Below are 27157 nucleotides of genomic sequence, written 5' to 3' on the forward strand. Positions count from 1 at the left end.
CAACTCATCCACAGTGGAGTTAAAGCATACAGCTGTGATCAGTGTGGCAGAGCTTTTACTCAAAGTAGCCACTTACAGAAGCATCTAGTTACCCACTCTGGAATTAAGCCATACAGCTGTGACATCTGTGGAAAAACTTTCAGCCAGAGAGGGAGCCGAAATAAACACCTACGCATTCACACCAGACATGATGTGTACTGCTGTGAACAGTGTGGCAAACAGTTTATAACTCACACACACTTACAACAACACATATTTACCCACACTGAGGACAGACCTTATCAATGTGACCTGTGTGAGAAGACTTTTAAAACTCCACGTCACCTGAGACGACACCAACAGATCCACACCAGAAAGAGACTGTACAAGTGCAGCTACTGTGAGGCATGTATTTATATTGTTATCTTGTCATTTTAGCCTGACTGTTTGGAACAACTCTGCTCATTAAACTGTTAGCATGTTAGCAATTCTACTGCATGGAAAAGCAGCTCTGAGTGATTATTCAGATTTTCCTTTCAGTTATGATTTTAGTATTACTGTAGTATTATGGTGGTAGTATTGTAGTTATTGCAGCCCAGTAAACTGAGTGTGTTAACTGAAACAGTCAAATGTAGTTGGACGTCTGCAGAGATGCTCTTTATTTCAGGCGACGTTCAGGATACAAATGTTGAAGGACTGACTTACACTGTCTTTGTGTCTTTGTTTAGAAGCAGAGCGACACAGATGGATCCAGTTCTCAACCCTGTCATCACTGTGGTGGTGGGAAAGACTTTCATTGTGACCTCTGTGGAAAAACTTTCAGTCGGCAAGCTGCCCTTAAAACACATCAACGTAGACACACTGGAGACAAACTGAAATACTGCAAAGAATGTGGGAGAAGCTTCACCACACCAAGTGATTTAAAACGACATGAACTGATTCACAGTGGGGTTAAAAAGCACCTCTGTGATCAGTGTGGGTCATCCTTCACCACTGCAGGCGAGCTTAAATCACACAAACGAGTCCACACAGGAGAGAAACCACACAAGTGCAGACACTGTGAGAGAAGCTTCTCACATTCAGGTAATCGTAACATTCATGAACGTACACACATGGAAGGAAACTACAGCTGTGACCAGTGTGACAAGAGCTTCAGGAATCTCAGTTCATACTCTGCACACAAACGATCCCACGTTACTAATAAACTGTTTCACTGTTACCAATGTGCCCAAACATTCACCTCATTGTCTGCTCTGTGCAAACATCAGCGCGATCACTCAGGGCTGAAATCACTCCCATCACTGGATCACAGTGAATCTGAAGACACAGAAAGATCCTCTGGTTTCTGTGTCAGACTCAAAAAGCTTGAGATCAGGCTCCACAGAGTTCAGATAGAATCATTTAAACTTGTGTTGAACTGAACTGGTTGCTGGGCTGAACTTCTACATAATACAGATCTACATGGGATCTTCTTTTCTGTTTTTTACTGAGTCAGTTTTGTCCTTTTTTCTCTGTCCTGGTTTTGCTCGTCTGTAAATGATTGAAACTCAGTCAAATAGTTCATTGTTCTCCAGCAAAACGTTTTGGAAACTCATGTTTAACCTTTAAAACTCTGACATGTTTTAGCACACAAGGCTTCATCGGGGAGTTCACTCATGATTGGACCATGAGAACAAAGGTTTTTAGTTCTTTCAAAGAGAGTCTTGGAGATGTTTGATGTTTCTGTTTTTCTGAAACCACCTGAAAGAAAAACTATTTTTCTTGCTTTATGTAGTGTGGAAGTTTTTAATGTTTCTTCATCTGTGATGTTCTTGAATGTGTTCACGTGAAGATGGTACAAATAAACTGTCCTTTCAGCTTTAGCTCCTAATTTATTCATTATTTATGGATGTAGCACAGCAGCCGTCTCTTGATTAACACATGGAGGGCTCGGGATCTGATGGTGTCGTCTCCCTAATTTGTCCACTCAGTAAATCTCACTCATGGCCAAGAAATTGAAATAAACCTTGTTTCCCTGCTGGATAGTGATCCACTGTAACTCTGCTCCTCCTTCCTGTTTAGGATTTCTGTGGCTGAAGTAAAATTCCCTCCATCCATCACTTATCCCAGCTAACCCAAAGTGAAATAAAGTTTTGCTCGTCTTAAAAAAGCATTACAATAATGGGCATTACCAATGCAAACTGAATGATACAGAAGATGAAAGAAGAGACTTTGATCAGTTAATAAAGCTCATGATCTGGATTCATTGTGGCTGCTACACAGATACTTCTGGGTCACTTCTCTCAGTTAGGAACCTTCCTCACCAAACTGACTGTTGGACCACACCCCTGGTTTCATGAGAAATTGTTTCAGCCATGATTTCTCTTCCTGTATTTCAGAGTAAAGACTGAAGTGACAAATGGAAGCATGTTTAAAAAACACAATGTGAGAGAGACGTTGAGGTCCTTAGAAGTTACCCTGGGTTTTTCTGTCACCCTGCTAGATGTTACACACCTTGTTATTGGACTGATTTCTACTGCTGGACTACTCCTGCGGAGAGTAACAATACTCTTACTAATTAGCTCCCTTTCACACCTTTGGGGATATTTATTTTTGTGTTTGCAGCGCTGTGAGCCAGAACAGCGAGAGAAAAATCTGCAACAGCGACGAGCCGAATGCTTACGTGAATCGCAGCAGCTGCACATGTGCTACGCTGAATTAGAGGATATCTTTGCTCTGGATTTCTATTTCTACTTTTTCATTTCTATATGATTCTTCTTGCATCTAAACAAAGATGATTCAATTTGCTAAATGTTGATGGCTCTTCGTGCTCAGGTGTAAATGAGACGTAATATTTGCTCTTGGTTTGGTTCTCCTGTACAGAACCTTGCAGTACAACAGAAACCTAAAAACATTATTTGTAGTTGTTATTCTTACGGTGTGTTCACACCGAACGCGATGGACGCGAATAGAGCGTCAGGTTTACATGTAAAGTCAATGGAAAGGCGCGATGACGCGCGATTGCGGGTCCCGCGAAAATTCGGAAGCAGATTTGCGTCGCGAAAACGCCAAAACGCGTGAAACGCGCGTCAGTGTAGCGCGTCTGGCGCGTTTGACTCGCGAATAAAACCACGCGCGTGAGTTTTTGTGTTGCATTTTGTGCATACGCGCGTTTCGCGTCTACCGCTCGAGTTGGAAAAATCTGAACTCCAGCGTCAAATCGCGCCGCGACAACCAATCAGGAGCCTGGTGACGTGGCTGTTACCTAGGTCAAAGGGGCAGATCCAGCCAAAGCCTTTCATACTTCAATGGAGGGGAAGGCTAATCAATGCGGTAGCAAACAACTCGGAGCTGTACAACACCAGCTGCTTTCAGTACCGAGACAGGAATAAAAAGGACCGAGCTTGGAGGAAGATATGTGAAGAGATCGGGCAACCTGGTAAGTTCATTCATTTCTCTTTTGAAAGTTTTCACTGACCCGGGGAAGCCGCACAAAAGCTAGCAAGCCACCGCTATTTTCCCACTGACGTACAAATACCGTTCTGCTTTTATGCATGTTGTCATTTAGGAATATATTTTATTGTTTATTAATAAACAGCACACAGTGGTCCCGCTGTTCATCCGTCACTGCTTTGCTTTTTCGCTGATTTTTTATTGCACAGTACAGCATTGCATTCTGCAGCCTGATTGACAAATCTCCTGCGCTTGCCAAATTTATCACATTTGGTTTTGATAACCATCGCGTCCAATAGAAAAAACAGCACAAAAACACCCATAACTATGAGCCTCATTCGGAAATAGACACCTGCACCGTGAGGGAAAAAGGCGCACGAAAGTGGCGGGCAGATGAAGACAAACCGCGGCATAATAATACTTTTACGTTTTGCAATCTACAAAGGTTTGCACTTTGAGAATCAATTGTGAGAACTGTGACCAGGGGCTAGTTATTCTGAGAACCCCTGCTGCAATAAATGAGGGACCACTGTCTACTCTACGATTATTATATCCAACCTGTTAACATTTAATACTGTATTGATAGAACCAACTGATTCTGCAGCAGAGCATCCCCAGTCCCTGAGCTCCTGCTGCTGCACCCACAGATATGTACAGCAAGCACTGATACCTTTTTAGTCGGTGGGATTCCCTTGTGATCACCTTTACTAAATATCTACAACTTTTTTTTTTTCAATGTTGAAATTAAAATCTAGTAGCAGCCTTCTCATTTCTTTGTGTTTTGTGCTGTTTTACAGGCCCACAGAGGAGGACGGCTCCGAGGCAGATGAGGGACGGGTCCCAGGACGGTCCATCGGCGGTGGAGCTGGCTATCCTGGAGTCCCTGAAGAGGCCACACCAGTCTCCAATGGAGCATTTCCTCCTCAGCCTTGTTCCTGCTCTGGAGAGCAGCTGGTCCTTTTTATTCCTGTCTCTCTGTAAATTCTTATATTTTATATATTTATGTTTAATGTTTTTCTGTTTGAGACTTTTAATATTATTTCAAATAAATGTTTATAATGACTAATGTCTCAGTTCTACTACACAGCAAATGTTGGCACACAACTTGACACATGTAGAATTTATTTCATATTATACTAATGACAAAATATACTGATACAGTGGGATGCAGAAGTTTGGGCAACCTTGTTAATAGACATTATTTTCCTGTATAAATCGTTGGTTATTACAATAAAAAATGTCAGTTAAATATCATACAGGAGACACACACAGTGATATTTGAGAAGTGAAAAGAAGTTTACTGGATTTACAGAAAGTGTGCAATAATTGTTTAAACAAAATCAAGCAGGTGCATCAATTTGGGCACCACAAAAAAGAAATGAAATAAATATTTAGTGCATATCAATGTGTGCGTCTCCTATATGATATATGGGGTGCCTTTGTCTGGACGTGCTTCCCATCCAGAGCTGCACAGCACAGAGGAAAGTTCCAGCGCTCCTGGAATCCCTCTGTGATGGACCGCCAGTCTCCAGGTGAAGGCACAGCCATGAAGTCGTCCACTAGACAGTCCCAGATGGACGTCGCTGCCTGGGGGGTGATCTGGCTCACCGTGGACACACCGACTCTGAAACTGAACGCGATGGTCCTGAAGGAGTCCCCGGTGACAAGAAACCTGGACAAAATTGTTCAAAATCAGTATTATGTGTACTGCAGTTACAAAATACATTATTCAAATTCCAAAATACTTTTGTGATGTCAGATATAAATCACAAAACTTAAATCTTACATAAAACATTTTGTAATTATAAGGATAATTACAAAATGTATATTAGATAATATCTAAAACAGTTGTTTTGTTTTAACTTTAACATATCATAATTTGATTGGTAGCAACTTTCACAACTACAGTGAGCCAATCACTCATAATTCCTAAACATGTCAATCAGGTAGGAATGAAGTGAGACATTAATAGAAATAAAGAGTTGTGTGTTGACATGTAGCCCTTTCCTTGCTTAAATCATTAATATTTTTGAAAAATTAATCTGTGATAAGACAGCTTATCAAGATAGAACCATGTAACTAGAGATGAACCAAACTGTTCACAGTTTTATCTAACTCTGTTTTAATAAAGGCTGTGACCCCTGCTATAGAGTCTGACAGCTGCAGGGATTATATACAAACATTCAACTATCCCAGAATTAAACCAGGTCTAAATAAAAAGGAGTGAGTATCACTACAAAGGTTAACTCAGTGGTCCTAATGCTACAGTTTGATATCAGCAAACACCGAGCGCATACATTGATGTGACACCACAGCCATGCCATTCAAACACTGATAACAGCATAAATCGAATTAAATCGGGACTTGATGAGAGCTTCTGAGTATCACTAGAAATATTATAAAGAGTCGTCTCTGTACCACAGTTTGCTTTCAGTAAACACCGACAGCATTCACTGTTAGCATAGCACATCCATGTTAGCAGTGTATAACTGGATGGATTAGCATATTAGCACAGATATCAATAAAGGACTACCGTATTAAATAGTTTTACTAACCTCAGGCAGACGGACAGGCGCTCTGCAGGTGGGATTGAGCGTCTGTAGTTGGTGTCTAGGCGGGTGATGCTGGGACCGACGAGGGAAAGCAGGTCCTCAAACTGGCCGACGGTGATAGCGCTGGAATCGGCCGTCATCCAGGCGCAGCTCCTGGAGCAAGTGGTGAAACTCACCAAACTGCTCATGCCTCTGGAGGACCTGATGGACCCAGGTACGGCGAGGACGTCTTTTACGCTGCTGCTCTGCTCTCCACAGTACATAGAGAAGGGAGACTCTCTCTTCAAGCGCTAGCTCGATAGCTGCCATCTTGCAAAGATACCGGTCTGGCACAACTCCCTCCCACATTCCTCCCACATTTCCGGTTCACGCGCGTCAAAATATCATATTTTGACGCGCGATGGATTTTTCTTGGACACGCGTTGAGACGCGAATGTACACGCGTCAAATTAGGGGCGTTTGGGGCGTTTTATTCGCGTCCATCGCGTTCGGTGTGAACACACCGTTAGTTGTTCTGCTGCCTAAATACCACAGGGTCTGATTATGAAGTTATTGAGCTGCACATACTTTACGACCTGCTTAAGTTCGAGGTCACAGCGTCTGTAGAGCAGCTGGAACACAATGAAGTCTACAAGGTTAAAGTTTTCTCTTCAGTTATTGTTCTTTCTGCTGCTTGGTTTGATGGATCTGAGAGCTTTTGTTTTTATTATTGTTATTATAATTATCATTAATATTTTACTCTCTAGAAGCTTTAAAATAGTGTTTGTGTTTGAAAAAATTGATTTAAGAATTGAACAGAAACATCTGTCCTTCTGAAAATCGCCCAAAGGCACGGAGACAAAGTCAAAGGATGCAACCTGTAACTTTCTCTTCCTTCATGTCAGGACCATCATCCATGATTTACCGTATTTTCACGACCATAAGACGCACTGTACTAAAAGGCGCAGTCTCAGTTATGTGTGCCATTACTGTATTTAACACACACATAAGGCGCACTGGATCATAGGGCGCATACAAGTACCGTATGCGTATTTAAAAATAAAGCAGGAGCATAACAAAGTTTGGTACTCACATTTTTATCATCAATCAAACCCATCGAAGTCCTCATCCTCTGTGTCTGAATTGAACAGCTGCGCTAAATCTCCATCACACATGCCAGGTTCACTTTCTTCACTGTCAGAGTCACTTTCCGTGCCGTGCGGCTCCTCGGAAATGATGCCGGCTTTTGCGAAAGCTCGAACAACAGTGCCAGCAGACATGTTAGCCCAAGCATCTACAATCCATTGGCAAATTGTGGCGTAACTCGCCCGGCGCTGCCTTCCACTCTTGGTGAAACTGTGGTCTCCATCGGTCATCCATCGCTCCCAGGCCGCTCGCAGCCTTACTTTGAACGGGCGGTTCACACCGATGTCCAGCGGTTGGAGTTCCTTTGTCAGGCCTCCCGGAATGACAGCAAGCTCACAGTTCATTTGTTTCACTAGTTTTTTCACATCGGCTGTGAGGTGGGCACGCATAGAGTCACAGATTAAGAGCGATGGTGATGCGTGGAAAAAACCACCTGGTCTCCTTACATACACCTCCCTCAGCCAGTCTTTCATCATTTCCTTATCCATCCAGCCCTTTTCATTTGCCTTAATTATGATTCCTGCTAAATAAATAAAGTACTATTTACTTGATTATAAACAATACTGAAACTACTCATTTTTCTTGCATTGATTTAAAGTGACTAAATTAGAATACTAAAACCATTTTAATCGTGTTTGACCACAACCGGAAATGATGCAATATATTCAAAGACAACAACTAAATATGATTGGATAATAAGACCTAGTCTTATCCAATAAGACAACAACATAATTTAAGGAGAGCGCAATTGACCGCCAGATTCTGGAAGACTGTTCAGCCACATGCAACCACATGGCACTGAGTCAGGCATACCGAGAAGGTAAGTAATTTAAATACATTTGTTTTAGTTGGGTACGTTTTCACAGAATTGTTGTAGTGCATGCTATATAAATAGTAGTCTGTAACGCATTTACATGTTGTTTTTACAGTGCTAGCTAAAGTTGGTATTAGCTTTGTGGCTAGAGCTGAAAAATACTAACAAATTACACATAATCGGGAGAAAGCAGCTGTTGTCGGTCAGATATGGAATTTATGCATGTGACAGAGAGCACTGACGTTTTTTGATGGCTTAGCAAGTTAAAACGTCACTGAGAGAGCGCAATAGTGTTTGTGTTACTCGTGCTAGTTATGGCTACAGTGGCTAATTAGTCTGGCTGTAACCGTCAGAGTTTAAGAAGCTGGGAGCACAGTGCCATACCTTAATTCTTGCTGAGGACACACGCTCAAGTTATAATAAGGATCCTGCCACCTTAGACGTGGGTTTAAGAACCTGTGCCCATAAATGCCAAATCATTTTTCCATTTAGTCATTGTTTTAGGTGAAGTGTCACTTACTTGACTATTCTATTGGTCAAGCCCAAATAATACAGCAGATATCTACAAGGAGATAAGTTTGTTCAACAGAGTATGTCTTATTAAGTGATGTATTGTGAATTTTCCAACATCGTCCTAACAAAAATTAGGACCCTTTCCCCCGCTTTTTTTCTACTTTGTGTAGAACATATGTGAGCTGCTTCTCAAAACATTATGTATAAATGAGAGAAAGATTGGTACTTTAAAGAAACCATTGATGCTCTTCTGGACTGGAATATCTTTTTTCAATTAAAATTAATGTTTTTTGTGATGGTGGAATTTTTACCTTTATGATTACAGAAGTCAAAACATCAGATGATGATAGCTTACCATCTAAACTCCGCATCTCTTGGCAAGTCTGAATTAGAGGTCTCAGCTGTATCTGCTTTTCTAGTGGATTTGCTTAAAGAGGAGATAGCTTATTATTATTATTAGGTACATATTCCCTGACATTCTAGAGGTCAACCTTGCACAGTGTGTGACATTAAAGGGCATAACGTATAGAAATGGAATGGCACCGGCCCAAAGGGCAGCAGGTGGATTGCCAGAATACTGAATACTATCCATTGGTTGGCTATGAGATTGGATCAGTCCACATTTGTGACTTTAAAAAGGCATATAGAATTAAAAGGTGTTCATATAAGTGTAATAGCTTCAGTAGCATGTATTTCATTAAATAAATTCTTCTTTTTTATGTCTGATCTTTATAACTTTGAGTATTGGGTATGGATAGCTTTATGAAAACTAAACTGAAAGGATTCTTTCTGAATGTCTGATATGTAATTCTTTTTTGCCTACAGAGTTCCATGGTCCTAAAGACTGTTTTGGCTGACGGAACCTGTCGAAGGCTCACTCTCTAATGGAGCGCCTGAATCAACTGAGGATCTCATTGTTGAAGTCAAGAGACAGTGTTGTCTTCAGGGCAGTTTCAGACTTCAGTTTATGGATTCCTTATTTGGGAATGAGTTTCTTAACCTTACCTCAGTTTCAGAAGTAGCAGACAAAGGGACTCTTAAAGCTATTGACATCCCAAAGCCCACCATATGGACATAAAAAAGAGTAACAGAGTTGGTGAAACTCAAGATGGAAAAGACTTTTTCATACAGAAGACATGAAGTTGTTCGTGATGCACCAATGGTGGAGGCTTTCATGGCAAGATGGCCTGCTCTATTTGATTTCCATGAGGTAAGGTTTGCCTCATACATGGTGTTCTTGTGGTATTAGCCTAAAATGGTTAAGGCACAGTTGTTATTTGACAGCCCATTTCTTCAGCATGAGTGATTGCAGCCTTCTTCCAGGTATTAAACCTTTGAAGCTCATTCCTCTGTGCTCATGTTTTCAGATCAACGCTGAGTTTAAGAGAATTGCCACCATCCCCCCTCAGACAAAGTTCCTGGCTCAGCTGGCTCTCCACTTGGACAACCTGGTGAAGTTGGTCAACAGAAGAGCAGAGCTTGGACTAATACTGAAAAGAATTGTGGCATAAATGGATAATGTAAGTGATAAAGCCTCAACATTCACTTAACATGATCCTCTTTGGATGAAACTTTACAATTGTGGAAGATTTCAAATGTTTTCCCATGATAAATTCTCTCATTTTGTATTTTTACATCTGCTTGTTTTTTTAACCTTCACTTTGTCAACTTGTTATTAATTGCCAGTAAATCTATTATTAATTTGTGTGCCTTTACTTTAAAAACATTCATGTAAAGTACACTAGTAAAACTTAAATGAAGGACAAGGGCTGAATGAAGATGCTAATTACATACATTTCATTTCAGTGTGAAGATGTTGATGCTGAGTGTGTTAAGGGAGTGTGAATCTACATGGGTGAAGACCCTGGCATGCTTATCCAGGAGTATGTGGTATGTACTTGTCTTTTTTTTCCTTTTTTTTTCGAATTTTCCACAGTGTGTCATATTACTTACTTGGCATGAAATGACTAACATGGCTTCTTTTTTACAGGGCATGGAAGAACGTGCCATCAGTGAGACTGTTGAAGACACCACTGTTTGAATTTATCTTCTTAAAGAGCAAGCTTCAGCAGATAAACAAGAGTTGTCCTTGCAGGCATCAGGGTGGCGAAGAATTTGGATAATGTAGCATTTGCTGTGATAATGCTATTTGGACTCATGTATGCATTAAACCTTGCCTACCCTGCTGACCTTCGCTACAACTTTGATGTTTTCCAGAAGGTTTTCATGGAACTGGATGGAGCTAAACTCTCTAAAGTTCTTGCTTTAAAAAAACCATCTGTTTCATTGAGAAGTCAAAGACTGCACTTCTGCAATTCTTTGCAGTTTTTCATTTTGTGTTCAGTAACGTTATACTGCTTATGTTTTTATTGCTTTCCCCTCATGTGACTGCAATGCAGGATGATTTTTCCTTTTGGTATCATGTTGTAAGAAATTTTTACTGACGATTTTTAGCAATATGTTCTAAATCAACCTTAATGTCCTGCTTACATGTTTAAAATGAATATTAAAATTCATGTAGGTGTTTGGTATTAGTTGTGTAACAATGTCATTTAAGGCTCAACTTAGTTGAAATCTTGTACAGGTAAATACTTGTACAGAAGCTCTTTAAAAATGTGTTAACAAGTTTATATGGATGCGATTTTGGACTTGTTCATGGCAGAATTGCTGCTTTCACTGCTGTTACAGTTTAATAAAGGTGTATTGTTCAGTAGCACTCACAGTCTTTGCCTTTTTTGTCAATAATGATCAGTTAATATTTCAATTGAAAAAATTAAGTAGGATTTAAAGCCATAATTTGTCTTGCAAGAACATAATTGCAATGTGTTTACATTACATAATATCATTGCGTACCACTGGCAAATAAAAATAAGTTGGTGTTAAATATTAAAATATATTGACATTATGCAATACATTGATATTATGATAATAGATTAATTTTAGTACATCAAACATGATTTTTTAACCCTTTAAGACCTACCATAGAACCAAGTCCGCCAGAGCTTATATTATATTTTTACATGCTGTGGAGCCATTTTTGGGAGCATTTCAAGTTGCTATACATCAATACAACCATTATAGCCCAAACTTTAATAATATGTATGCATTAGGTGCATAGTAATTACATAAATTGCAAAAAAGTGCAATAAACTACAAAAAAATTTAAAATCGTTTTTGTTTTTTAACATATATTTCTAGTTAGAGAAATTTAAGAGGCTCATCCCTCAAAACTGTAAATACAAAAAAGTTGCACAAACTAGTTTCCCACCACAGGAAATTTATTTTGAGTGTCTTCATAGTTTTATTTTTGAAATACACCAATTTTTATACACTGCAGGAAAAACGAAAATAAATATTATAGTGCAAATTTGCAAAATAACAGCATATGCATCAAAATAAACTATTTCCAGCAGTGCAATATGAGTCCTAAGCATCCCAGAAACGACACAGAAAGTCATAAACTCAAACATAACTTTTTAAAACACAAGTATAGGCTCATAAGGCCCCGATCGTAAAAAAACTACATTTCCGCAAAATGACGTCACTTCCGGTTTCGGGCAGGTCATGCGGTCATGTGATAGTTCGCGCTGATGGACGTAGGAAGTGTTACAAACAGCTGATCGGATCGGCGAAGCGTGTTTCTGGAATATCATGTTTTTGTTGCTGCAAGTGATTTTTATGCAGTTTTTGCAAAGCTATATGTGGAAGGAAACTGTGACCGAGGACAAGCTGATGGCATAAGATGTAAGTACAACTCCTCCGGTTTCATATGCAAAAAAAATTATTGCGCTAGCTTACGTGGTTGCAGAGCTACCGGGATTTAAAAGTAGTTACGCAAAATGGAGCGTGCCCGCTCCGATCGGCTGTAAAGGGTTAAAGTAATCTGATGTAAATAAAATACTTTGATGTGACAAGCATTAATTACTTGAGGAAAAGTGGAAAATTAAGTCAGTCATACTTATTCATATTATGTGGGACCGATGTACACAATAAAATCAAGTAAATTGAAAGAACTTTTTTTTTCAGTGTACCGTAGTCCTGGTCCGGATGGAAAAATGGCACCGTTTCATAAAAAGTGAAAGTGAAACTGCTTTTAGCCGAATGGTGACCGTCGAAACGCTTCTCCCGCTCGTTCTTTGCTCGATGATCCACCGCTCGAGTCTTTCCTCCAACTCGGCCACACTTCACCCTTTAGCGTTCTCATGGTGTTCTCTACTACGTCCTCATTACAACACACAGGGCGCACTGCGCTATAGGGCGCGCCGTACTTTTTGAAGAAAATGTAAGACTTTTAAGTGCGCCTTATGGTCGTGAAAATACGGTATATAAAATGCATATAGCAACAGTAGCACTTTAGTTTGGACTTTATGATTTCTGTAACTGGAAAATATTATTTTGTTTAAAGACAGAAGTGACCGCATAGTTGCAACATCAAAGGGAAATATTAATTAATTAGCATCAAGTATATTTGTTGCTTAAGCGTTTGCACTATAACTTAAGTAGGATTATAACTTTTAAGGAAGGAAAGATTTCAGATATTTAGTTCACTGTTTCAGTTATTTTATATGAAATTAAAACATTTACGTTGGTCAAATATGATGCTCTAAATCAAACAAAAGTTTGAAAATAAATGATGTATTTTTAAATGCTGCAACAAATGTTCACAAAAAGTAACTATAATTAAAACCAGTTAAACAAAATCAAATGTTTGAATCATGCTTAACCAAATGCCAGGCTGGAGAGCTGAACCTAAAGTATCCGTAGAAAGATTTCAACATCTGAGCAGTTTTTAATGTTTTTATCACATATAAATGTCACAGCAGTGGGTCCTGGCCCAATGCTTTGTGTTTTTGGTTTTCTTTGACTCTTGTTTTTCTTGGTTTTTGTTCTTCTTATTTATCAGGCTCTCAGTAATCTTAGTTCTCCCTCCCTCAGTGTTCATTTCAGCCTGTGTTTAGTTTCTGTTCCCGTGTCCCACGTTTCATCGTTTCATGTCGAGTCAGCCCTGTCTCTCTGTTTCCTGTGTCTCCCCAGTCAGCCCCGCCTCCCTCGGGCACTCATGTGTGATACAGAGTAATAAACCTGACTACATTTGCTACACTCTCTTTATTACCTGTTACTTTAAAATTCATACACTAATTATGTCTGCCCATCTCTCTAATGTGAAGGTCAAAGGTCAACATCCCAGTGACATAAGAATAATCCCAAAGGGGCAAAGGCAGCGGTTAATTTAGCACATTTAGCATTAAGGGTACAGCAAGGATATACTTTTACTTATTGTGGCAGGGGTGTGGTCTCTGGCCTGCTGCAGTGGAGGCTGGTGGCGGGACGTTGGACGGCACAGGTGAGGGTGATGGCGCTCATGACTCTCCCCTTTATAGTGACGGAGGAGACTGGCGTGGGGGAAGCGTGTAGTGGAGGAAGCCGAGGAGAGAGCTGGTTTCTGGCTACAAAGACGGCGTCAAACCAGAAAAGATTGCTCGTGGTCAAATAATGTGTCAATCACCTGTGAATCAAACTGTGTGTGGCTCAGTTCATGTCACAGTGTTGTTTAGTATATCTTCACTTGTCTCACTCTCCTTCTGTTCTGTCCATCAGGACGATCCTCAGCGCTTACACAGATCCTCCATCGATGTTTTGGATCCAATCAGTGATCAGTTCTACGAGGAGGCCTGGATGTTCACCAGCGCTCGCTACACCTCCATCTACCAGAAGGTGAGTGTACTCCTTTGTACTCAGATTAACATTTTACTTCTTAAAATACATTTTCATATATGAGCTTTCTATTATTTCATGGGCCATTTAATCACTATTAAAATTACAAGCATATCAACAAAGGTGAAGCTGGTTTTTTCCACTTGCTGTCACACAGTCATGGAGGAATACAATAAATACATAATCAGTCATAGATCCTGAACAATGACATTAAAAGAAAGTCTGTGGCTCTAAAAACTAAACAGTATAAAGACATGCTCCAAGCTGCTGTTTCTCTCCTACTCCTCTAGGTTTTCCACTGTCGGCCATCCAGCGATGCTGGAGGGCTACCTGGCCAATGCTGGCCTACACAAAGAGGTCCCGGCTCGGAGGAGCTGAAGAAGATCCTTGCCTTCCTCGTCAGTTTCCTCTTCAGTTCCTATCCCAACAAAACCTTCTTGCACCTATTAGCTCCAAAGAGGCTATGGTGCCCGTGGAGGTCTGGACCTGAGGCCTGTGCTCATCACGTGGATAGAAAACACTCTGACACCATTCTGGAGGTCTGATGGGACTCTGACCAAAACACAGATGAAATAAAACTTGTGGCTGGAGCTTTTAAAATGACTTTTTCACCTCATAGATTAATGCTCATGATTGCATGTTAGCAAGACAGCATCTCCCCAAGGTGAAACTCTCAGGAGACATTTACTCTTAAACTGTAATCTGGTTGAGACTACTTGAGGAGATCTTAGTAGCGAGTATGTGGATTTAGTCTCTTCACCAACAGCAGACAGACCCATGCCAAGAAAGCAGACATGTTCTCAAAGAAAGCCGAGAGCAGAGATTGGAAAAAGCTAAAAAGAAAAAGCTGCAGCTTCAGACGACTATCTGCCTGTAAGGCTGAAAAAGTCCAGTTACGCTCTATTTTGGAAAAGCTCCCAGTTTTGGTAACCTGGACTTTTATTTCCCCTCTTCTGCTACAGATGTTGACTGTGACCTCAGAGGCCAACTGGACCACACAGCTGCAGCAGGAGTGAGGGAGAGGAGTCTTCATCCAGCTTCAAAGAAAACATCCAGGTAAAGTGACGTGGATCAGCGGATAAAGCCGTCTCCACTTTCAAAGGAGATCCTCTGAGAGAGAGACTCTCTGAGCCATTTTAGCCTCAAATTATAGGACTTTATAGTACAGCAACACTTTTAAAGGACAAAAATAACATAAACTGTGACTGTAATACAAACAAAGTATTGCATGTGTTTTTAAAAGTGTTCCTCCGATGGGCAGGATATCACTATTAGACTGTCCCACCAGCCAACTTCAACAAGAGACCACAGCAGCATTCAGTGATCAGCACAGATGTTCCTCTAACACTCAGCATCTGATCCCTGTTGGTCTGTGTGCTTCTGCTTTTGCTCAGTTAGAAACCCTGCAGCAACCCGACCCAAAACTGTGTCTTCTTGTTGGCCTCAACGTTGAAGTGTCAAACGTCCAACATCTGGAAAGGAAACCACGCCAGTGTACTGTGATGTTTCACCAACATGTGGCAGACGCTGGTCCTGCCTTTCATGCTGACATCAGCAGAGAGCCCCGCCTACCTCAAAGCCTCCCCTGTCATGTATTGATCAGGATGATTATGAAGATGAGCGAGTGCAAATAAGACTGTAAAAGTCCACGAGCAGAATGTTTGGATGCTTTCTAATGATTCATGAATATCATGAGAGTGTTTGTGTGTTTTGTCTTTTCTTTGCTGACGTTTGTTACTAACAAAGACAATTTACGCTCTGTGTGTGTTTTCATCCTTACCAGTCGCACTCTAACTGCAATGAAGGAAACAAACTGTAGAAATGGTCGACTCAGTGACTTCATAAAATATTGAAGTGGTTCAGGTAGAGCCAGTTTTTAAATGACCATGAACACTGAGCGTATTGTATCTGTACAGCATGTTTTTCTATTAGACAGATTTGTAACAGAGGCCTTGCTCTCAGTAAGTTTGAAATCCTTTTCTGATTTCTTTTGTAATCTCTGATCTTTGTGTATCCTGCTCAGTTTGCATGCTGCCTGTAGGAGTTTCTGTCTTTGTATTTGAAGAGAATTCATTGAATATACTCAGCTGCTTCCCTTTGGTGCCTCACACATCACTGAAGTTTTTCAGTGTCCAGTTATTTGTTTTTAATAGCTGTTTGAATTCTCTGTATGTTTGACCCTGTAGACTGTTTAATGGACTGCTCGTCTTCCTGTTTGTAACCACTGCCTGTTTAGGACTAAAGATTTGGATTTTTGACTTTAACACAACCTCTGTGTGTCGTCCCTTTGTGTCCTCGTCCTCTGTGAATGTGTCACAGATGTTTCCATGATAATAACACAGCTTTCCCACAGTGGCTTGCAGCAGCATTTATTCACAGCACATTTGAGAAAGGTTCAGATTAACTCGATGAGTTTATATTCAGAATGATTCTGACAGTGGGCCACTGTGAATTGTGATCTTTCATCAGGTCAATGTTTAAGTTCAGTATTTCAAAGCAGGAGCTATGAACAGTCATCATGTTGGCATTAGAATTATTATTATTAATCATTATTAATAATGTCGTTACTCATGTATAACTTTGATTAGTATACATGAATTTTATCAATAGTAAAAATAATGAATAATTCATGTATAACTTTTATTGTGTTTTGTATATTAATTATATTTAAATAGAGATGTTGACCCTGTCTCTACAGTAGCATCAGTGTAACAGACATTATTGGTCCAAGCTGTCATAAATGGGGAGCCTGATCCTTTATTATGAAAACATGACGAGTATTTTTCTTGTCAGTTGGGAAGAAGTTGGTCTTTTTTTCCTTCTTTTTGCTCAGTTTGTCTTTTCTTTGATAATTGAAACTCTGATCAAACCTACTCATGTTCACAGCATGTAAAAGCAACTGACAGTCCGTGGCATTGTTGTTTGTAGAGGTGCAGTGTAGTGGGAGCATAAATCAAAAGAAAACAGTAACATTTATGTAATAAAACATCTGAATGAAAATGAACAGGCCCTTTATGAACTTCAAAGGGATCTGAAAACAACACTTTTTAAAAGAGTATCTTGGGGTGTAGGTGGTCAAAATAGAAAACTGAGCTGAGACTCTAAGTTCAATCCATCCATTGGTTTTTACTTAGGAGGAAGAAATATCAGGCTGGTGCAGGCTGGTTAGGTGCATGTGGTTATCTTTACCTAAATGAGTTCACTTTGTGGCTGCCAGGTTGGGCAGAAGTACCTGTCCCCTGTTAGGCTTAGCAAGGTTCTCCAGGAGTTTCTCCATGGGTAGAGCTTCTAGCTCCTCCAGCACATCTGTGGCCGTGCAGGCTGCCACTTTCTTGGTTGCTCTTTTTACCCCACTGGTGGATGAGCTGCAATGGTCTCCATTTGTCCCATATGTGTTTACTTCTTCTTCTTCTTTTGCATATTAAACACTTTATTCTGTTTCTATGTATTTGCTATGATTTGCTATTTGTTAAGTAACATTGCTTCACTCACTATGCCGGGTTTGTGTGTGGAAGCATTCAGTTGCTGGCAAATCAAACATTCTGCAAATGAAGCTGAATACTCAGTTACATGTTTCTTTACATTTTATTATGTTACAGATTAAGTCATTTGTTCTTACTTTGTTTGTCTTTTCAGTCTTCATGAGGGTCAGGTGTGGGGAAACGCCCGCCCGGCATTTCCTCATTTTAAAGTCCTGCTGATGTCACACATGACATCAGCAGGTCAAACCAAGTGGAGGGGTTTGTTTGTCCATAGAGATGCTTCCTTTTGTTTGTTTTAAGGTTTAAATGGATTTGTTGAATGTGTTTCTTTTCATCAATACTGCCATTTAGTTGCGTAAATGTGCATGTTAGAAGTGTGAAGAGGTTTTGTGTTTAGAAATGTATAGAAACCAATCATTTACTGACAGCATGTCTGATGTAAATAAGTGCAGATTATGTATGAAGTCTAACTGCACACAGTAACTGTGTTACAATAAGGACTTAACAGCGCCCTCTGCTGGAGTGTTTCAGTACTGCGTTAACTAGAATACACCACCTCCTCCTCACACCACCTGCTACAGCTCTACTCTTCTATGACTACAGTCATCCACAGCACTGATGTGAGGTCACATGGTTCATATGTAAGGAGCACAGCTGACCTCAGGTCAGTTTAATGACTGTGAGCAGCAGCTGTGTTATTGTCACTGTGACAGCGAGACACTCTCAGACACAGCGCTCATGTCAGCTTGTTCTCATGCAGGAGGATCAGGAGCTCCATGTTTGTCTTTCTGTTTGAATCATGATGTGTTTGTGCCATCAGAGTCTGTCATGAGTACTCAGGGTGTTAGGTATTTTAGTACCATGGGAGCATTTACTGGATATTGTTTTATAGTGACATTATACAGGAAAACTCTGTCATTCAACAAGGTTGAAATACCACAGAGATCACTCCCTCAGCTACATTAGTTTCTTAATCTTTTAGACGCCTGATGAAGGCCAAATGGTTTGTTTCAGATTTCACTAATGTAAGAACTCTTCGTTTTGTGCCTTGAAAATATGTCGCTGAGATAATCACAATTGTAGCTGAACTGATACACTACACAAAGGATGCTTCTTCACCCATGGGCAGGAAGACGCTGCCTTATCTTGGTCTGTACTGGTTTAAACTGATAAATCTGCTGTCTCATGAATTTTACCCTCTATATAAACTGTTATACTTGTGAATAAAGTTGAGTCACTTTGGGAAGACAATCTAAAGCAGTCTCTGTTTTCTTGTTCTCCCAAGCTGCTCCCGAGCTCGTACTAACACGCTGAATGGCATGCTTGAATATTACTTGAGAATATATTTGACTGTGTTACAGACTAAGGGACATTCTCTGCTGATAGGTGAAGGTACATTCTCTGCTGATAGACGTCCACGCCTCGGAGGAAGTCGATCCACGGATTAGGCCTTGGAAACCGTTTCCTTCAATTTTGGTGTCAGAAGTGGGATCCTGACGAAGGTAGGCACTCGTCTTTTATTTTATAAGACTGTGTTATGCCTTTCTCAGTGATCCACATAGAAACGGGATACGCTGACGAGGCCTTCTTCAGTGGCCCACATAGTAACAAGTGGGATACACTGAGGAGCCTTCTTTAGTGGCCCACATAGAAACACAGGAAGTTGCCTGTTGTTTTGTAAATTAAAGCAGAAAGGACACAGGAAGTTGCCTGCTGTCATAAACTAAGAAGTTGCTCACCAGCAGAAAGGACACAGGAAGTTGCCTGGGGTCATAAAACGAGAAGTTGCTCGTTAAAAAGTGAGAAGTTGCTCACTAAAAAGATAAAATTGCTAGCAAAAAAATCAAGTAACCTCAGGTGTGCCACAGCAAAAATAAAAACTAACTTAAATCCTTCAAAGCGTCTAAACCCCTCTGGAAATCACTGACCATGGGTCAGAATAATTCAAAGACCTTAGACGGGTCCGATAAAAAATCAAAATTAACTGTAAAACCGAAAAAAATAAAATATAAAATCACAAATAGCGGCTCAGTACGACTCCCACTTCCGGTTACGTTTAACCCACGCTCGCGAATCAATGAAGACTTCCATGATTACGTATCCAGAACATGCGGAAGTGCTTACGTGACTGATTTCGTCTCGAACTTAAGAACTATAACTTTAATGCATCCTAATGTATTTCCGGAGCCCTATCCCGAACGATTATCGCCAGAAAACAGGTCAGTAGAAATGTTAAATACTATTTGTGATAAGGAAAGTAGGCTGATTAAAAAGTCCTGTAAAAAATATATGATAGAATGTCGTGATGTGATCAATCGCATGCTACCGCTATGGAAAAAAGGACCCGAGCCAGACGTAAATGCTTTAAATCAAGCCAGTGTAGGCTCTAGTAAATCCACTGCAGAAAAAACTAGCCTTATATGCCCATCCGTTCAACCTACGGCTCCGCCGCCTTATGATGAAAAGACAGAATTAATAGCTGCTGCGGCGGCTGCACGTCATCAGCGCGTATATCCTGATATAACAGCAAAATCCCAAAGGAGTGAGGAAGGCACTGAAATGACACCTAAATCAGAAGAAGATGACTGGTTTAACCTAGATCAAAGACAGGAACGAGAATACACTGAACGAGAAAGAGAGTTACAGGAACATAAAAAGCAAACAAAACAGTTAATGGCAGAGTGTGAGGAAATCATGAAAGATCCTTTAACTGAACGTACGGAAGCTGAACTGCAGGAAGCCGTTTCCGTCATAGATAATCATGTTCAGCGCCACACTAGAGTAGCGAATGGTTTGACTGTGCCAAAAGCAATAACTAACACCAGAAATTTAATAAGGAACTACTTAAAGCAGAAAAAAGAGGAAAAAACTCAAGAGGGCCCCCACAAAAACACCCGTTATAAAGAAAAGCAGGGATCACAATTTAATGACGTCAGCCCCTCCCTCCCGTTCATGATAATAGGGGACATGTGTTGCATTCAACCCCCTAAAATTTCAGAGTTAGCAGCAACCATTAAAGAACTTCCCGATCCTCTACAAAATCCTACAGCCTTTGTTTCTGCATTACAGAGAAGTACCAGATACCACCACTTGGGTGGGCCTGACTATAGATATATATTATGTCAACGAATTCCAGGTGTGACTGAATCTCAGCTTATTGAAGAAGTAGAGGAACTAGACCCTAAAAATGACCAAGCAGCCAACACCACCTCGTTTTTGTGGATAAACGATGACAAAATCACAGCCTTTTTTCAAAATCTAAAGAAATTTCTGCTCACAATGTCTAGAGATAAAATTGATTTAAATGCAGTAACCATGTGTAAGCAAAAGCCAGATGAATCCATTCTAGTGTTTATGAAACGTTTCACACACTGCTGGACTAATGAGGCATGCATGCCTGAAGGAGGAAATGATCAGATTTTCATAACAACATTCTTAAACAATATTCATCCAGAATGTTCACAACTATTGAAGCTGACTGCCACTGATAATCTCTATGACATGAAAATAAAGAACTTTATCACACTTGTCAAAACAAAAGCTGGTGCAGATCTTTTCCCCAACAGCACGAAGGCTAAAACTGTTAAGATGATGTTGAATTTTGATGTTGAAGGCTCAGAGGAAAGTGAAAAAATGATGTATGCAGGGGCCCCGTCCCCTCAACAAGCGCAGCAGGGAGATTTCAGAAGGAGAGATAGGAGTGGAGACGTATGTTTTTATTGTGGAAAAATAGGACACTGGAGGAGGGAATGCAAATCAGCAGCACATAGGTCTCAACCACAAAACACAGGACCAGCTCCTGCCACTAGGCGTCAGCAGAGCTCTTACAGACAAGGTAACTGGCAACGCAGACAGGAATCACATCAAAATAATGGCCCCTTTGCACTTAGGCAGCAACCTTATAATCCACATTTTAATCCCCACCCATATGATAACGAAAGACTGGACCGACAATAGGGAGGCCCAGGTGAAGATGAGGGACAGTGTGAAGCACTACACACGATGCTGCATTTGCAATTGTCCCGTAACACAGAAAGCTTGCCCATGTTAGATATAGAAATAGGTGAAAAGATTTATTCCTTTTTAGTTGACAGTGGAGCCACTAAAAGTTCACTGTCTGGAAAATTCTATAGTGGGCCTGTTTCCTCTGTGTGCATCAACACCATGGGAATAAACGGAACTCTAGTGCAATGCCCCAAAACTCATTCTCTAAAAACACGCTGGGGCCCAAAACCAGATGAAATTACATATCATCCATTCATAATTATTCCAAACTCGCCTGTGAATCTATTAGGCAGAGATTTAATGGCAAAAATGAACTTGTGTATTTCATTTAACACAAAGGGTGAAATGTTTGCAGATACTGATAACAGCTATGTTTTCTCTGCCCTATGCACCGACACCATGGAGAAGGAACAGCCTCTGTGTCAGCTGGACGCCTCAGCGGAGAATGAACTCAATATCCATCTGACTGGTACCCCACGTCACACTCTGTGTCAAAAACATGTGCAAACACCGTTACCAGGTAACCCCATGCCTGGAAGCCACATATTTGTTTCTCTCACACTGTTCAGCAACATGATAACTGCTCACACCAGTGAAGGCCGAACAGTGGTTTTGTCACATAACTCAGACATAGGCTATGACATTACTGCACCATGTCGACACATAGATCTAACCTACCCCATACACTGCACTATCTCTGCTGTCACATTGCCAGCTGAATATCAAAACATGACATTATGGTCAAGAGGTGAGAATGATGTAGGATTTATTGATTGTACACCTTATCATGCTCAGCTAAAAAACAAGCCGGTATATGTCAAGCAATATCCCATTTCCGCTGAAAAAGCCGCAGCCCTAGACATCATCATAGGAGATTTATTGACAGCTGGAGTAATAAAGCCCACAGTATCTCCATATAACACTCCTGTCAATCCTGTGCCAAAGCCTAACAAACCTGGCGTATGGCGTTTCACACAAGACTTAAGGCAAGTTAATCCAGTCATTATGCCTCTGCCACACATCGTCCCAGATGTTCCCAGCATACTGACATCTATTCCAGCAACAGCCACACATTTTACTGTGGCGGATTTGTGCTCCGCCTTTTTCTCAGTACCTGTGCATGAGGACACACAGCCGATATTTGCTTTTACACATAGAGATAAGCAGTACACATGGACTCGCTTACCCCAAGGCATGGTAGACAGCCCTGCGGCTTTCTCAATGGTGGTACGTGCTACGCTGGACGGCTTCATTCCTCCAGAGGGCTGTACTCTGATGCAGTATGTAGATGATCTCCTCCTCTGTGCTGAAAGTGAAAAACTATGTCAAACTGCCACACATATGCTACTCCAGCACCTCCAACAGACTGGCCACAAAGCATCAGCAAAGAAAATGCAGTACTGTCAGACTTCTGTTCAATATTTGGGATTTACACTGTCTCACGGACAACGTTCCATGACTACAGACAGGGTCAAAGCTGTGACCTCTGTCCCTAAGCCCACTACACAGAAGGAAATGCTGTCTTTCCTAGGCATGGTGAACTATTGCAGACAGTGGATACCAGACTGTTCTTTTCATGACCACATTCTGCGTGAATGCTGCAAAAAAGACAAGCCTCCTCGAATACTGTGGTCAACAGAAATGACTGCCTCTTTCAATGCATTAAAGGGAGCGCTGACCTCCGCCCCTTGTTTGGGTCTGCCTGACTACCACTTACCGTTCCACCTGTACGTCACAGAGAACTGCACAACCTGTGCAGGTGTATTGGCCCAAGAGCATGGCTGTGGCTACCGTCCAGTAGCCTTCTACTCAAAGGTGCTGCCAGCAGTAGTTCAGGGGATGCCGGCCTGCCTGAGAGCAGTAGCAGCTTGCTCTATCATGATAAGGGACTGCGAGAAGCTCACACTCTCACATGACACTATTCTACACACCAATCACCAGGTCACGACCATTCTAGCAAACATAACTACACAACATATGACCGCACAACGTCGCTCAGGTTATGAAGCTACACTGACTTCAACAGCAAATCTCACTATAAAAGCAAGCAGCACACCCAATTCGCCAGCACACTTACTCATTCGTATGCTATGTTCCTCTGACCGACAGGATGGTTCAGACGACCCTGACGATCATGATTGTATGACACGTATACAGGAATCCACAGCACCACGCCCAGACTTAGAGCAGACACCAATCCCAGACTCAGTCATTGTTTATGTGGACGGGTCCTGTTCAAAACCAAATGACAACTCATTTCTTTGTGGCTATTCGGTGGTGACATTGCCTGACATCATACTAGAGGCTCACTCATTACCATTTCACTCAGCACAAAAAGCAGAGCTCATGGCTTTAATACGCGCCTGTGAGTTACATGTGGATAAGCGGGTAACAATTTACACTGATAGCCGTTATGCATTCGGTGTGGTGCATGACTTTGGCACATTATGGAGACAAAGAGGATTCACATCTGCTGATGGAAAATCGATCGCTAATTCTGACCTTGTTCAAAGACTTTTGCAGGCTATACAGCTGCCATCGGCAATTGCAGTTGTTAAAATGAAGGGGCACAGCACGGCTGACACAGACGAAGCAGTGGGAAATGCTCTTGCAGACGTAACCGCGAAAGCAGCTGCTGCCTCACAGCAACCACCCAGAAAGGAAGTATTATCTTTGCCTTTACAGCTGCCACTTGTCACACTCCCAGACTATTTAGAAACAAATGTTGACCTAAAATTCATACAAGAGCAAGCCTCTGCCTTAGATTACACTTACTGGGAAAGTAATGATTGTACCTTAGATAACAGAGACGGCTTATACAAAAACCTTGAGGGTTTGATTGCCCTCCCATCTTCACTACTGCCAATCCTTGTCCGCCATTTTCACGGTGTGAGTCATGTCGGACAAAGAGGGGTAATAGGAGCAATAAAATCAAGATTTGTAATCGAGAAAACATCACACGCAGTAAAACGCATATTAGCAACCTGTCTAACATGTGCACGAACTAATGTAGGAAAACCAAAAGCAAAACATCAGCATTTACCACAACCAGATTTCCCATTTCATACATTACAAATTGATTTTACACACATGCCAGCACAATGAAGCATCAAGTACTTATTGGTAATAGTAGACCAATTTAGTAAATGGGTAGAAGCTTATCCAACATCAAAAGAAACTGCAGAAGTAGTCTGTCAAAAGTTGTGCAATGAAATAATACCCAGATTTGGAATACCTCACCAGATTAACAGTGATAGAGGGCCTTCATTCACATCAGAAGTAATTCAAAAGTGTGCTAAAACTCTAGCAATAGACTGGAAATATCATGTGCCATACCATCCTCAGAGTTCAGGAGTTGTAGAAAGAATGAATAGGACCATAAAAAATCGCCTGACTAAAGCAATGATAGAAACAGGAATGACCTGGATCAAACTACTTCCTCAAATCCTCTGCGAGATTAGAATGACTCCATCCGCAGCAACCAAATTATCTCCATTTGAAATATTCATGGGAAGACCGTTTCCAACACCATGGTCAGCCTCCAGGGGGGCACCGCTATTGGAAGGGGACATAGACACTGCATTGTCTGACTATGTTCATAACCTGGTAGAAACACTGAATAATAACTATCAGAAAGTTTGTCTCTCTAAGCCTCTCCCTTCCATAGATCCAACCCATCCGTGGAAAGCAGGAGATGCGGTGTTGGTAAAGTCGCTAAAACCAAGGGCACTCGGGGAGGCCGCGTGTTCCAGCCCCCAGACTGTACTTCCAGTGACGAGAACCAGCATCCTAACAGACGGACAACCTCAGTGGATTCATGCCAGCAGGGTTAAGACCAGCCCCACAAACCACCTAAGGCGTCGGATCAAGTAGATGACGACTCAGGCGAGCCAACGCCCGGATCCAATACACCTACACACACACAATCACTGATTAACACACAATGCCTGAAAGAGCCAAGACTCAGAAAGCCCTTTGATCCCCCGCCTGAACAACAACAAGGTACTCGAACCTCCAGCAGGAACAGAAAGCCTAGAGTACCACACAATGTCTAACCTGATAAAGATAGACTCGTTTCATCCTGATAATGGAGAAAATGAAATGCCCATTGTCATCACACGACGCTTATACGGGGTCTCTCGAACCTGGGACCAGGCCAGGAGACGACTAAAGAACTGTCTTTTTTTATATATTTAGGTTATTAATCATATCTACTGCATTAACCTTAGGATTTTTATTTACTATTTCGTATTGTAAACTGCAACCCTGTTCACATTTCTGGAAGCCACATTTTCAATGATAACCAATATAGCTACCAGTACAGCTACTTGAATGTATTTGCAATTAGCACAAATTGATCCTGAGGATATGCCAGATGTTACCAATGACGTTCCTGATGTGTATATTGAACATTAGGTTGTGAACTATTACATTTTATGATTTGCTTTTTATATTATGTTATTACATTTGTGATTTTTCCTTTCTATTTGAGTTATTATTTTAAAAAAATAATAATAAAAAAAAGAGTGGAACTGTTAGGTATTTTAGTACCATGGGAGCATTTACTGGATATTGTTTTATAGTGACATTATGCAGGAAAACTCTGTCATTCAATAAGGCCCCTTTGTTTTAGTTATTTTTCTCTTTGACCCAAGAATTGATGTGTGAGAATCACAGGCTGGTACAAGGTTGAAATACCACAGAGATCACTCCCTCAGCTACATTAGTTTCTTAATCTTTTAGGAGACGCCTGTTGAAGGCCAAATGGTTTGTTTCAGATTTCACTAATGTAAGAACTCTTTGTTTTGTGCCTTGAAAATATGTCGCTGAGATAATCACAATTGTAGCTGAACTAATGTTAAGGTTCAAAATATCAGGGGTGGAGACAAGAGAAAGACCACAATAACAACACTGGTCCGGTCGGGTTGAGTCAAACGATGATTTTAATGATCACACACGTGGGAGATGGACACTGATGCAGACAGCCTCAGATCTCAAAATGGTGGAGCATTGCTCAAACTTTTATAGCCTCTGGTGCCTCCACCTTATCATAAAAAGCCTAAACATTCACATGCTTTCTCTCACACAGCGCCTAAGCTACGACCTTGGCTCCCTGTTTATCTGCTCCTGCTGAGATGGGGCAGAAAACTCCAGTATGTTCTGTTCTCTTCTAATCAGACAAATAAGGCAATGACTTTCTGCAAACAGTATTTCTTATAACTCAGCAGTATAATGCATCAAAAAACAATATCATTCATTCACAATAAGTCAACAGTTTAATATAATGCACATCAGTTTAACTAATGCAATAGTTATCAGCTTCTTCTAATTCAGGAGAATAATGCAAACTAAAACTACATAATAATTCACAATCTTTAATTAGGGGTATAACATGGCATAAAATAATATTATAATCTAACATAAACTACACAAAGGATGCTTCTTCACCCAAGGGCAGGAAGACGCTCCCTTATCTTGGTCTGTACTGGTTTAAACTGATAATCTGCTGTCTCATGAATTTTACCCTCTATATAAACTGT

General features: G+C 40.9%; 2 protein-coding genes and 1 long non-coding RNA gene across 5 annotated transcripts in view; 2 read left to right on the plus strand and 1 right to left on the minus strand.

Moving 5' to 3' along the window:
• The window catches only part of LOC143413219 (uncharacterized), a 332604-nt gene that overhangs the window by 115795 nt on the left and 189652 nt on the right, over positions 1 to 27157 (minus strand). The window lies entirely within an intron of this gene.
• LOC143420532 (phospholipase D1-like) lies at positions 13642 to 16399 on the plus strand. 3 transcript variants are annotated; one of them, XM_076888719.1, is made up of 4 exons: positions 13642 to 14130; positions 14421 to 14669; positions 15093 to 15186; positions 15529 to 16399. In XM_076888719.1, the coding sequence occupies exons 1-3, from the start codon at positions 13909 to 13911 to the stop codon at positions 15144 to 15146; spliced, it is 525 nt and encodes a 174-aa protein (XP_076744834.1). In that variant the 5' UTR covers positions 13642 to 13908; the 3' UTR covers positions 15147 to 15186; positions 15529 to 16399. The 3 variants fall into 3 exon arrangements, 2 of the variants coding, with proteins under 2 accessions (XP_076744834.1, XP_076744829.1); XM_076888714.1 differs by having other exon boundaries at positions 13643 to 14130; positions 15525 to 16399; XR_013100372.1 differs by having other exon boundaries at positions 13651 to 14130; positions 14421 to 15003; positions 15525 to 16399.
• Positions 22091 to 23858, plus strand: LOC143420540 (uncharacterized). The gene is made up of 2 exons (XR_013100374.1): positions 22091 to 22137; positions 23286 to 23858. It is a non-coding gene; the product is annotated as an uncharacterized LOC143420540 (long non-coding RNA).

The sequence above is a fragment of the Maylandia zebra genome, linkage group LG2 (assembly GCF_041146795.1).
Source record: "Maylandia zebra isolate NMK-2024a linkage group LG2, Mzebra_GT3a, whole genome shotgun sequence".
In the NCBI taxonomy this organism is placed as follows: domain Eukaryota; kingdom Metazoa; phylum Chordata; class Actinopteri; order Cichliformes; family Cichlidae; genus Maylandia; species Maylandia zebra.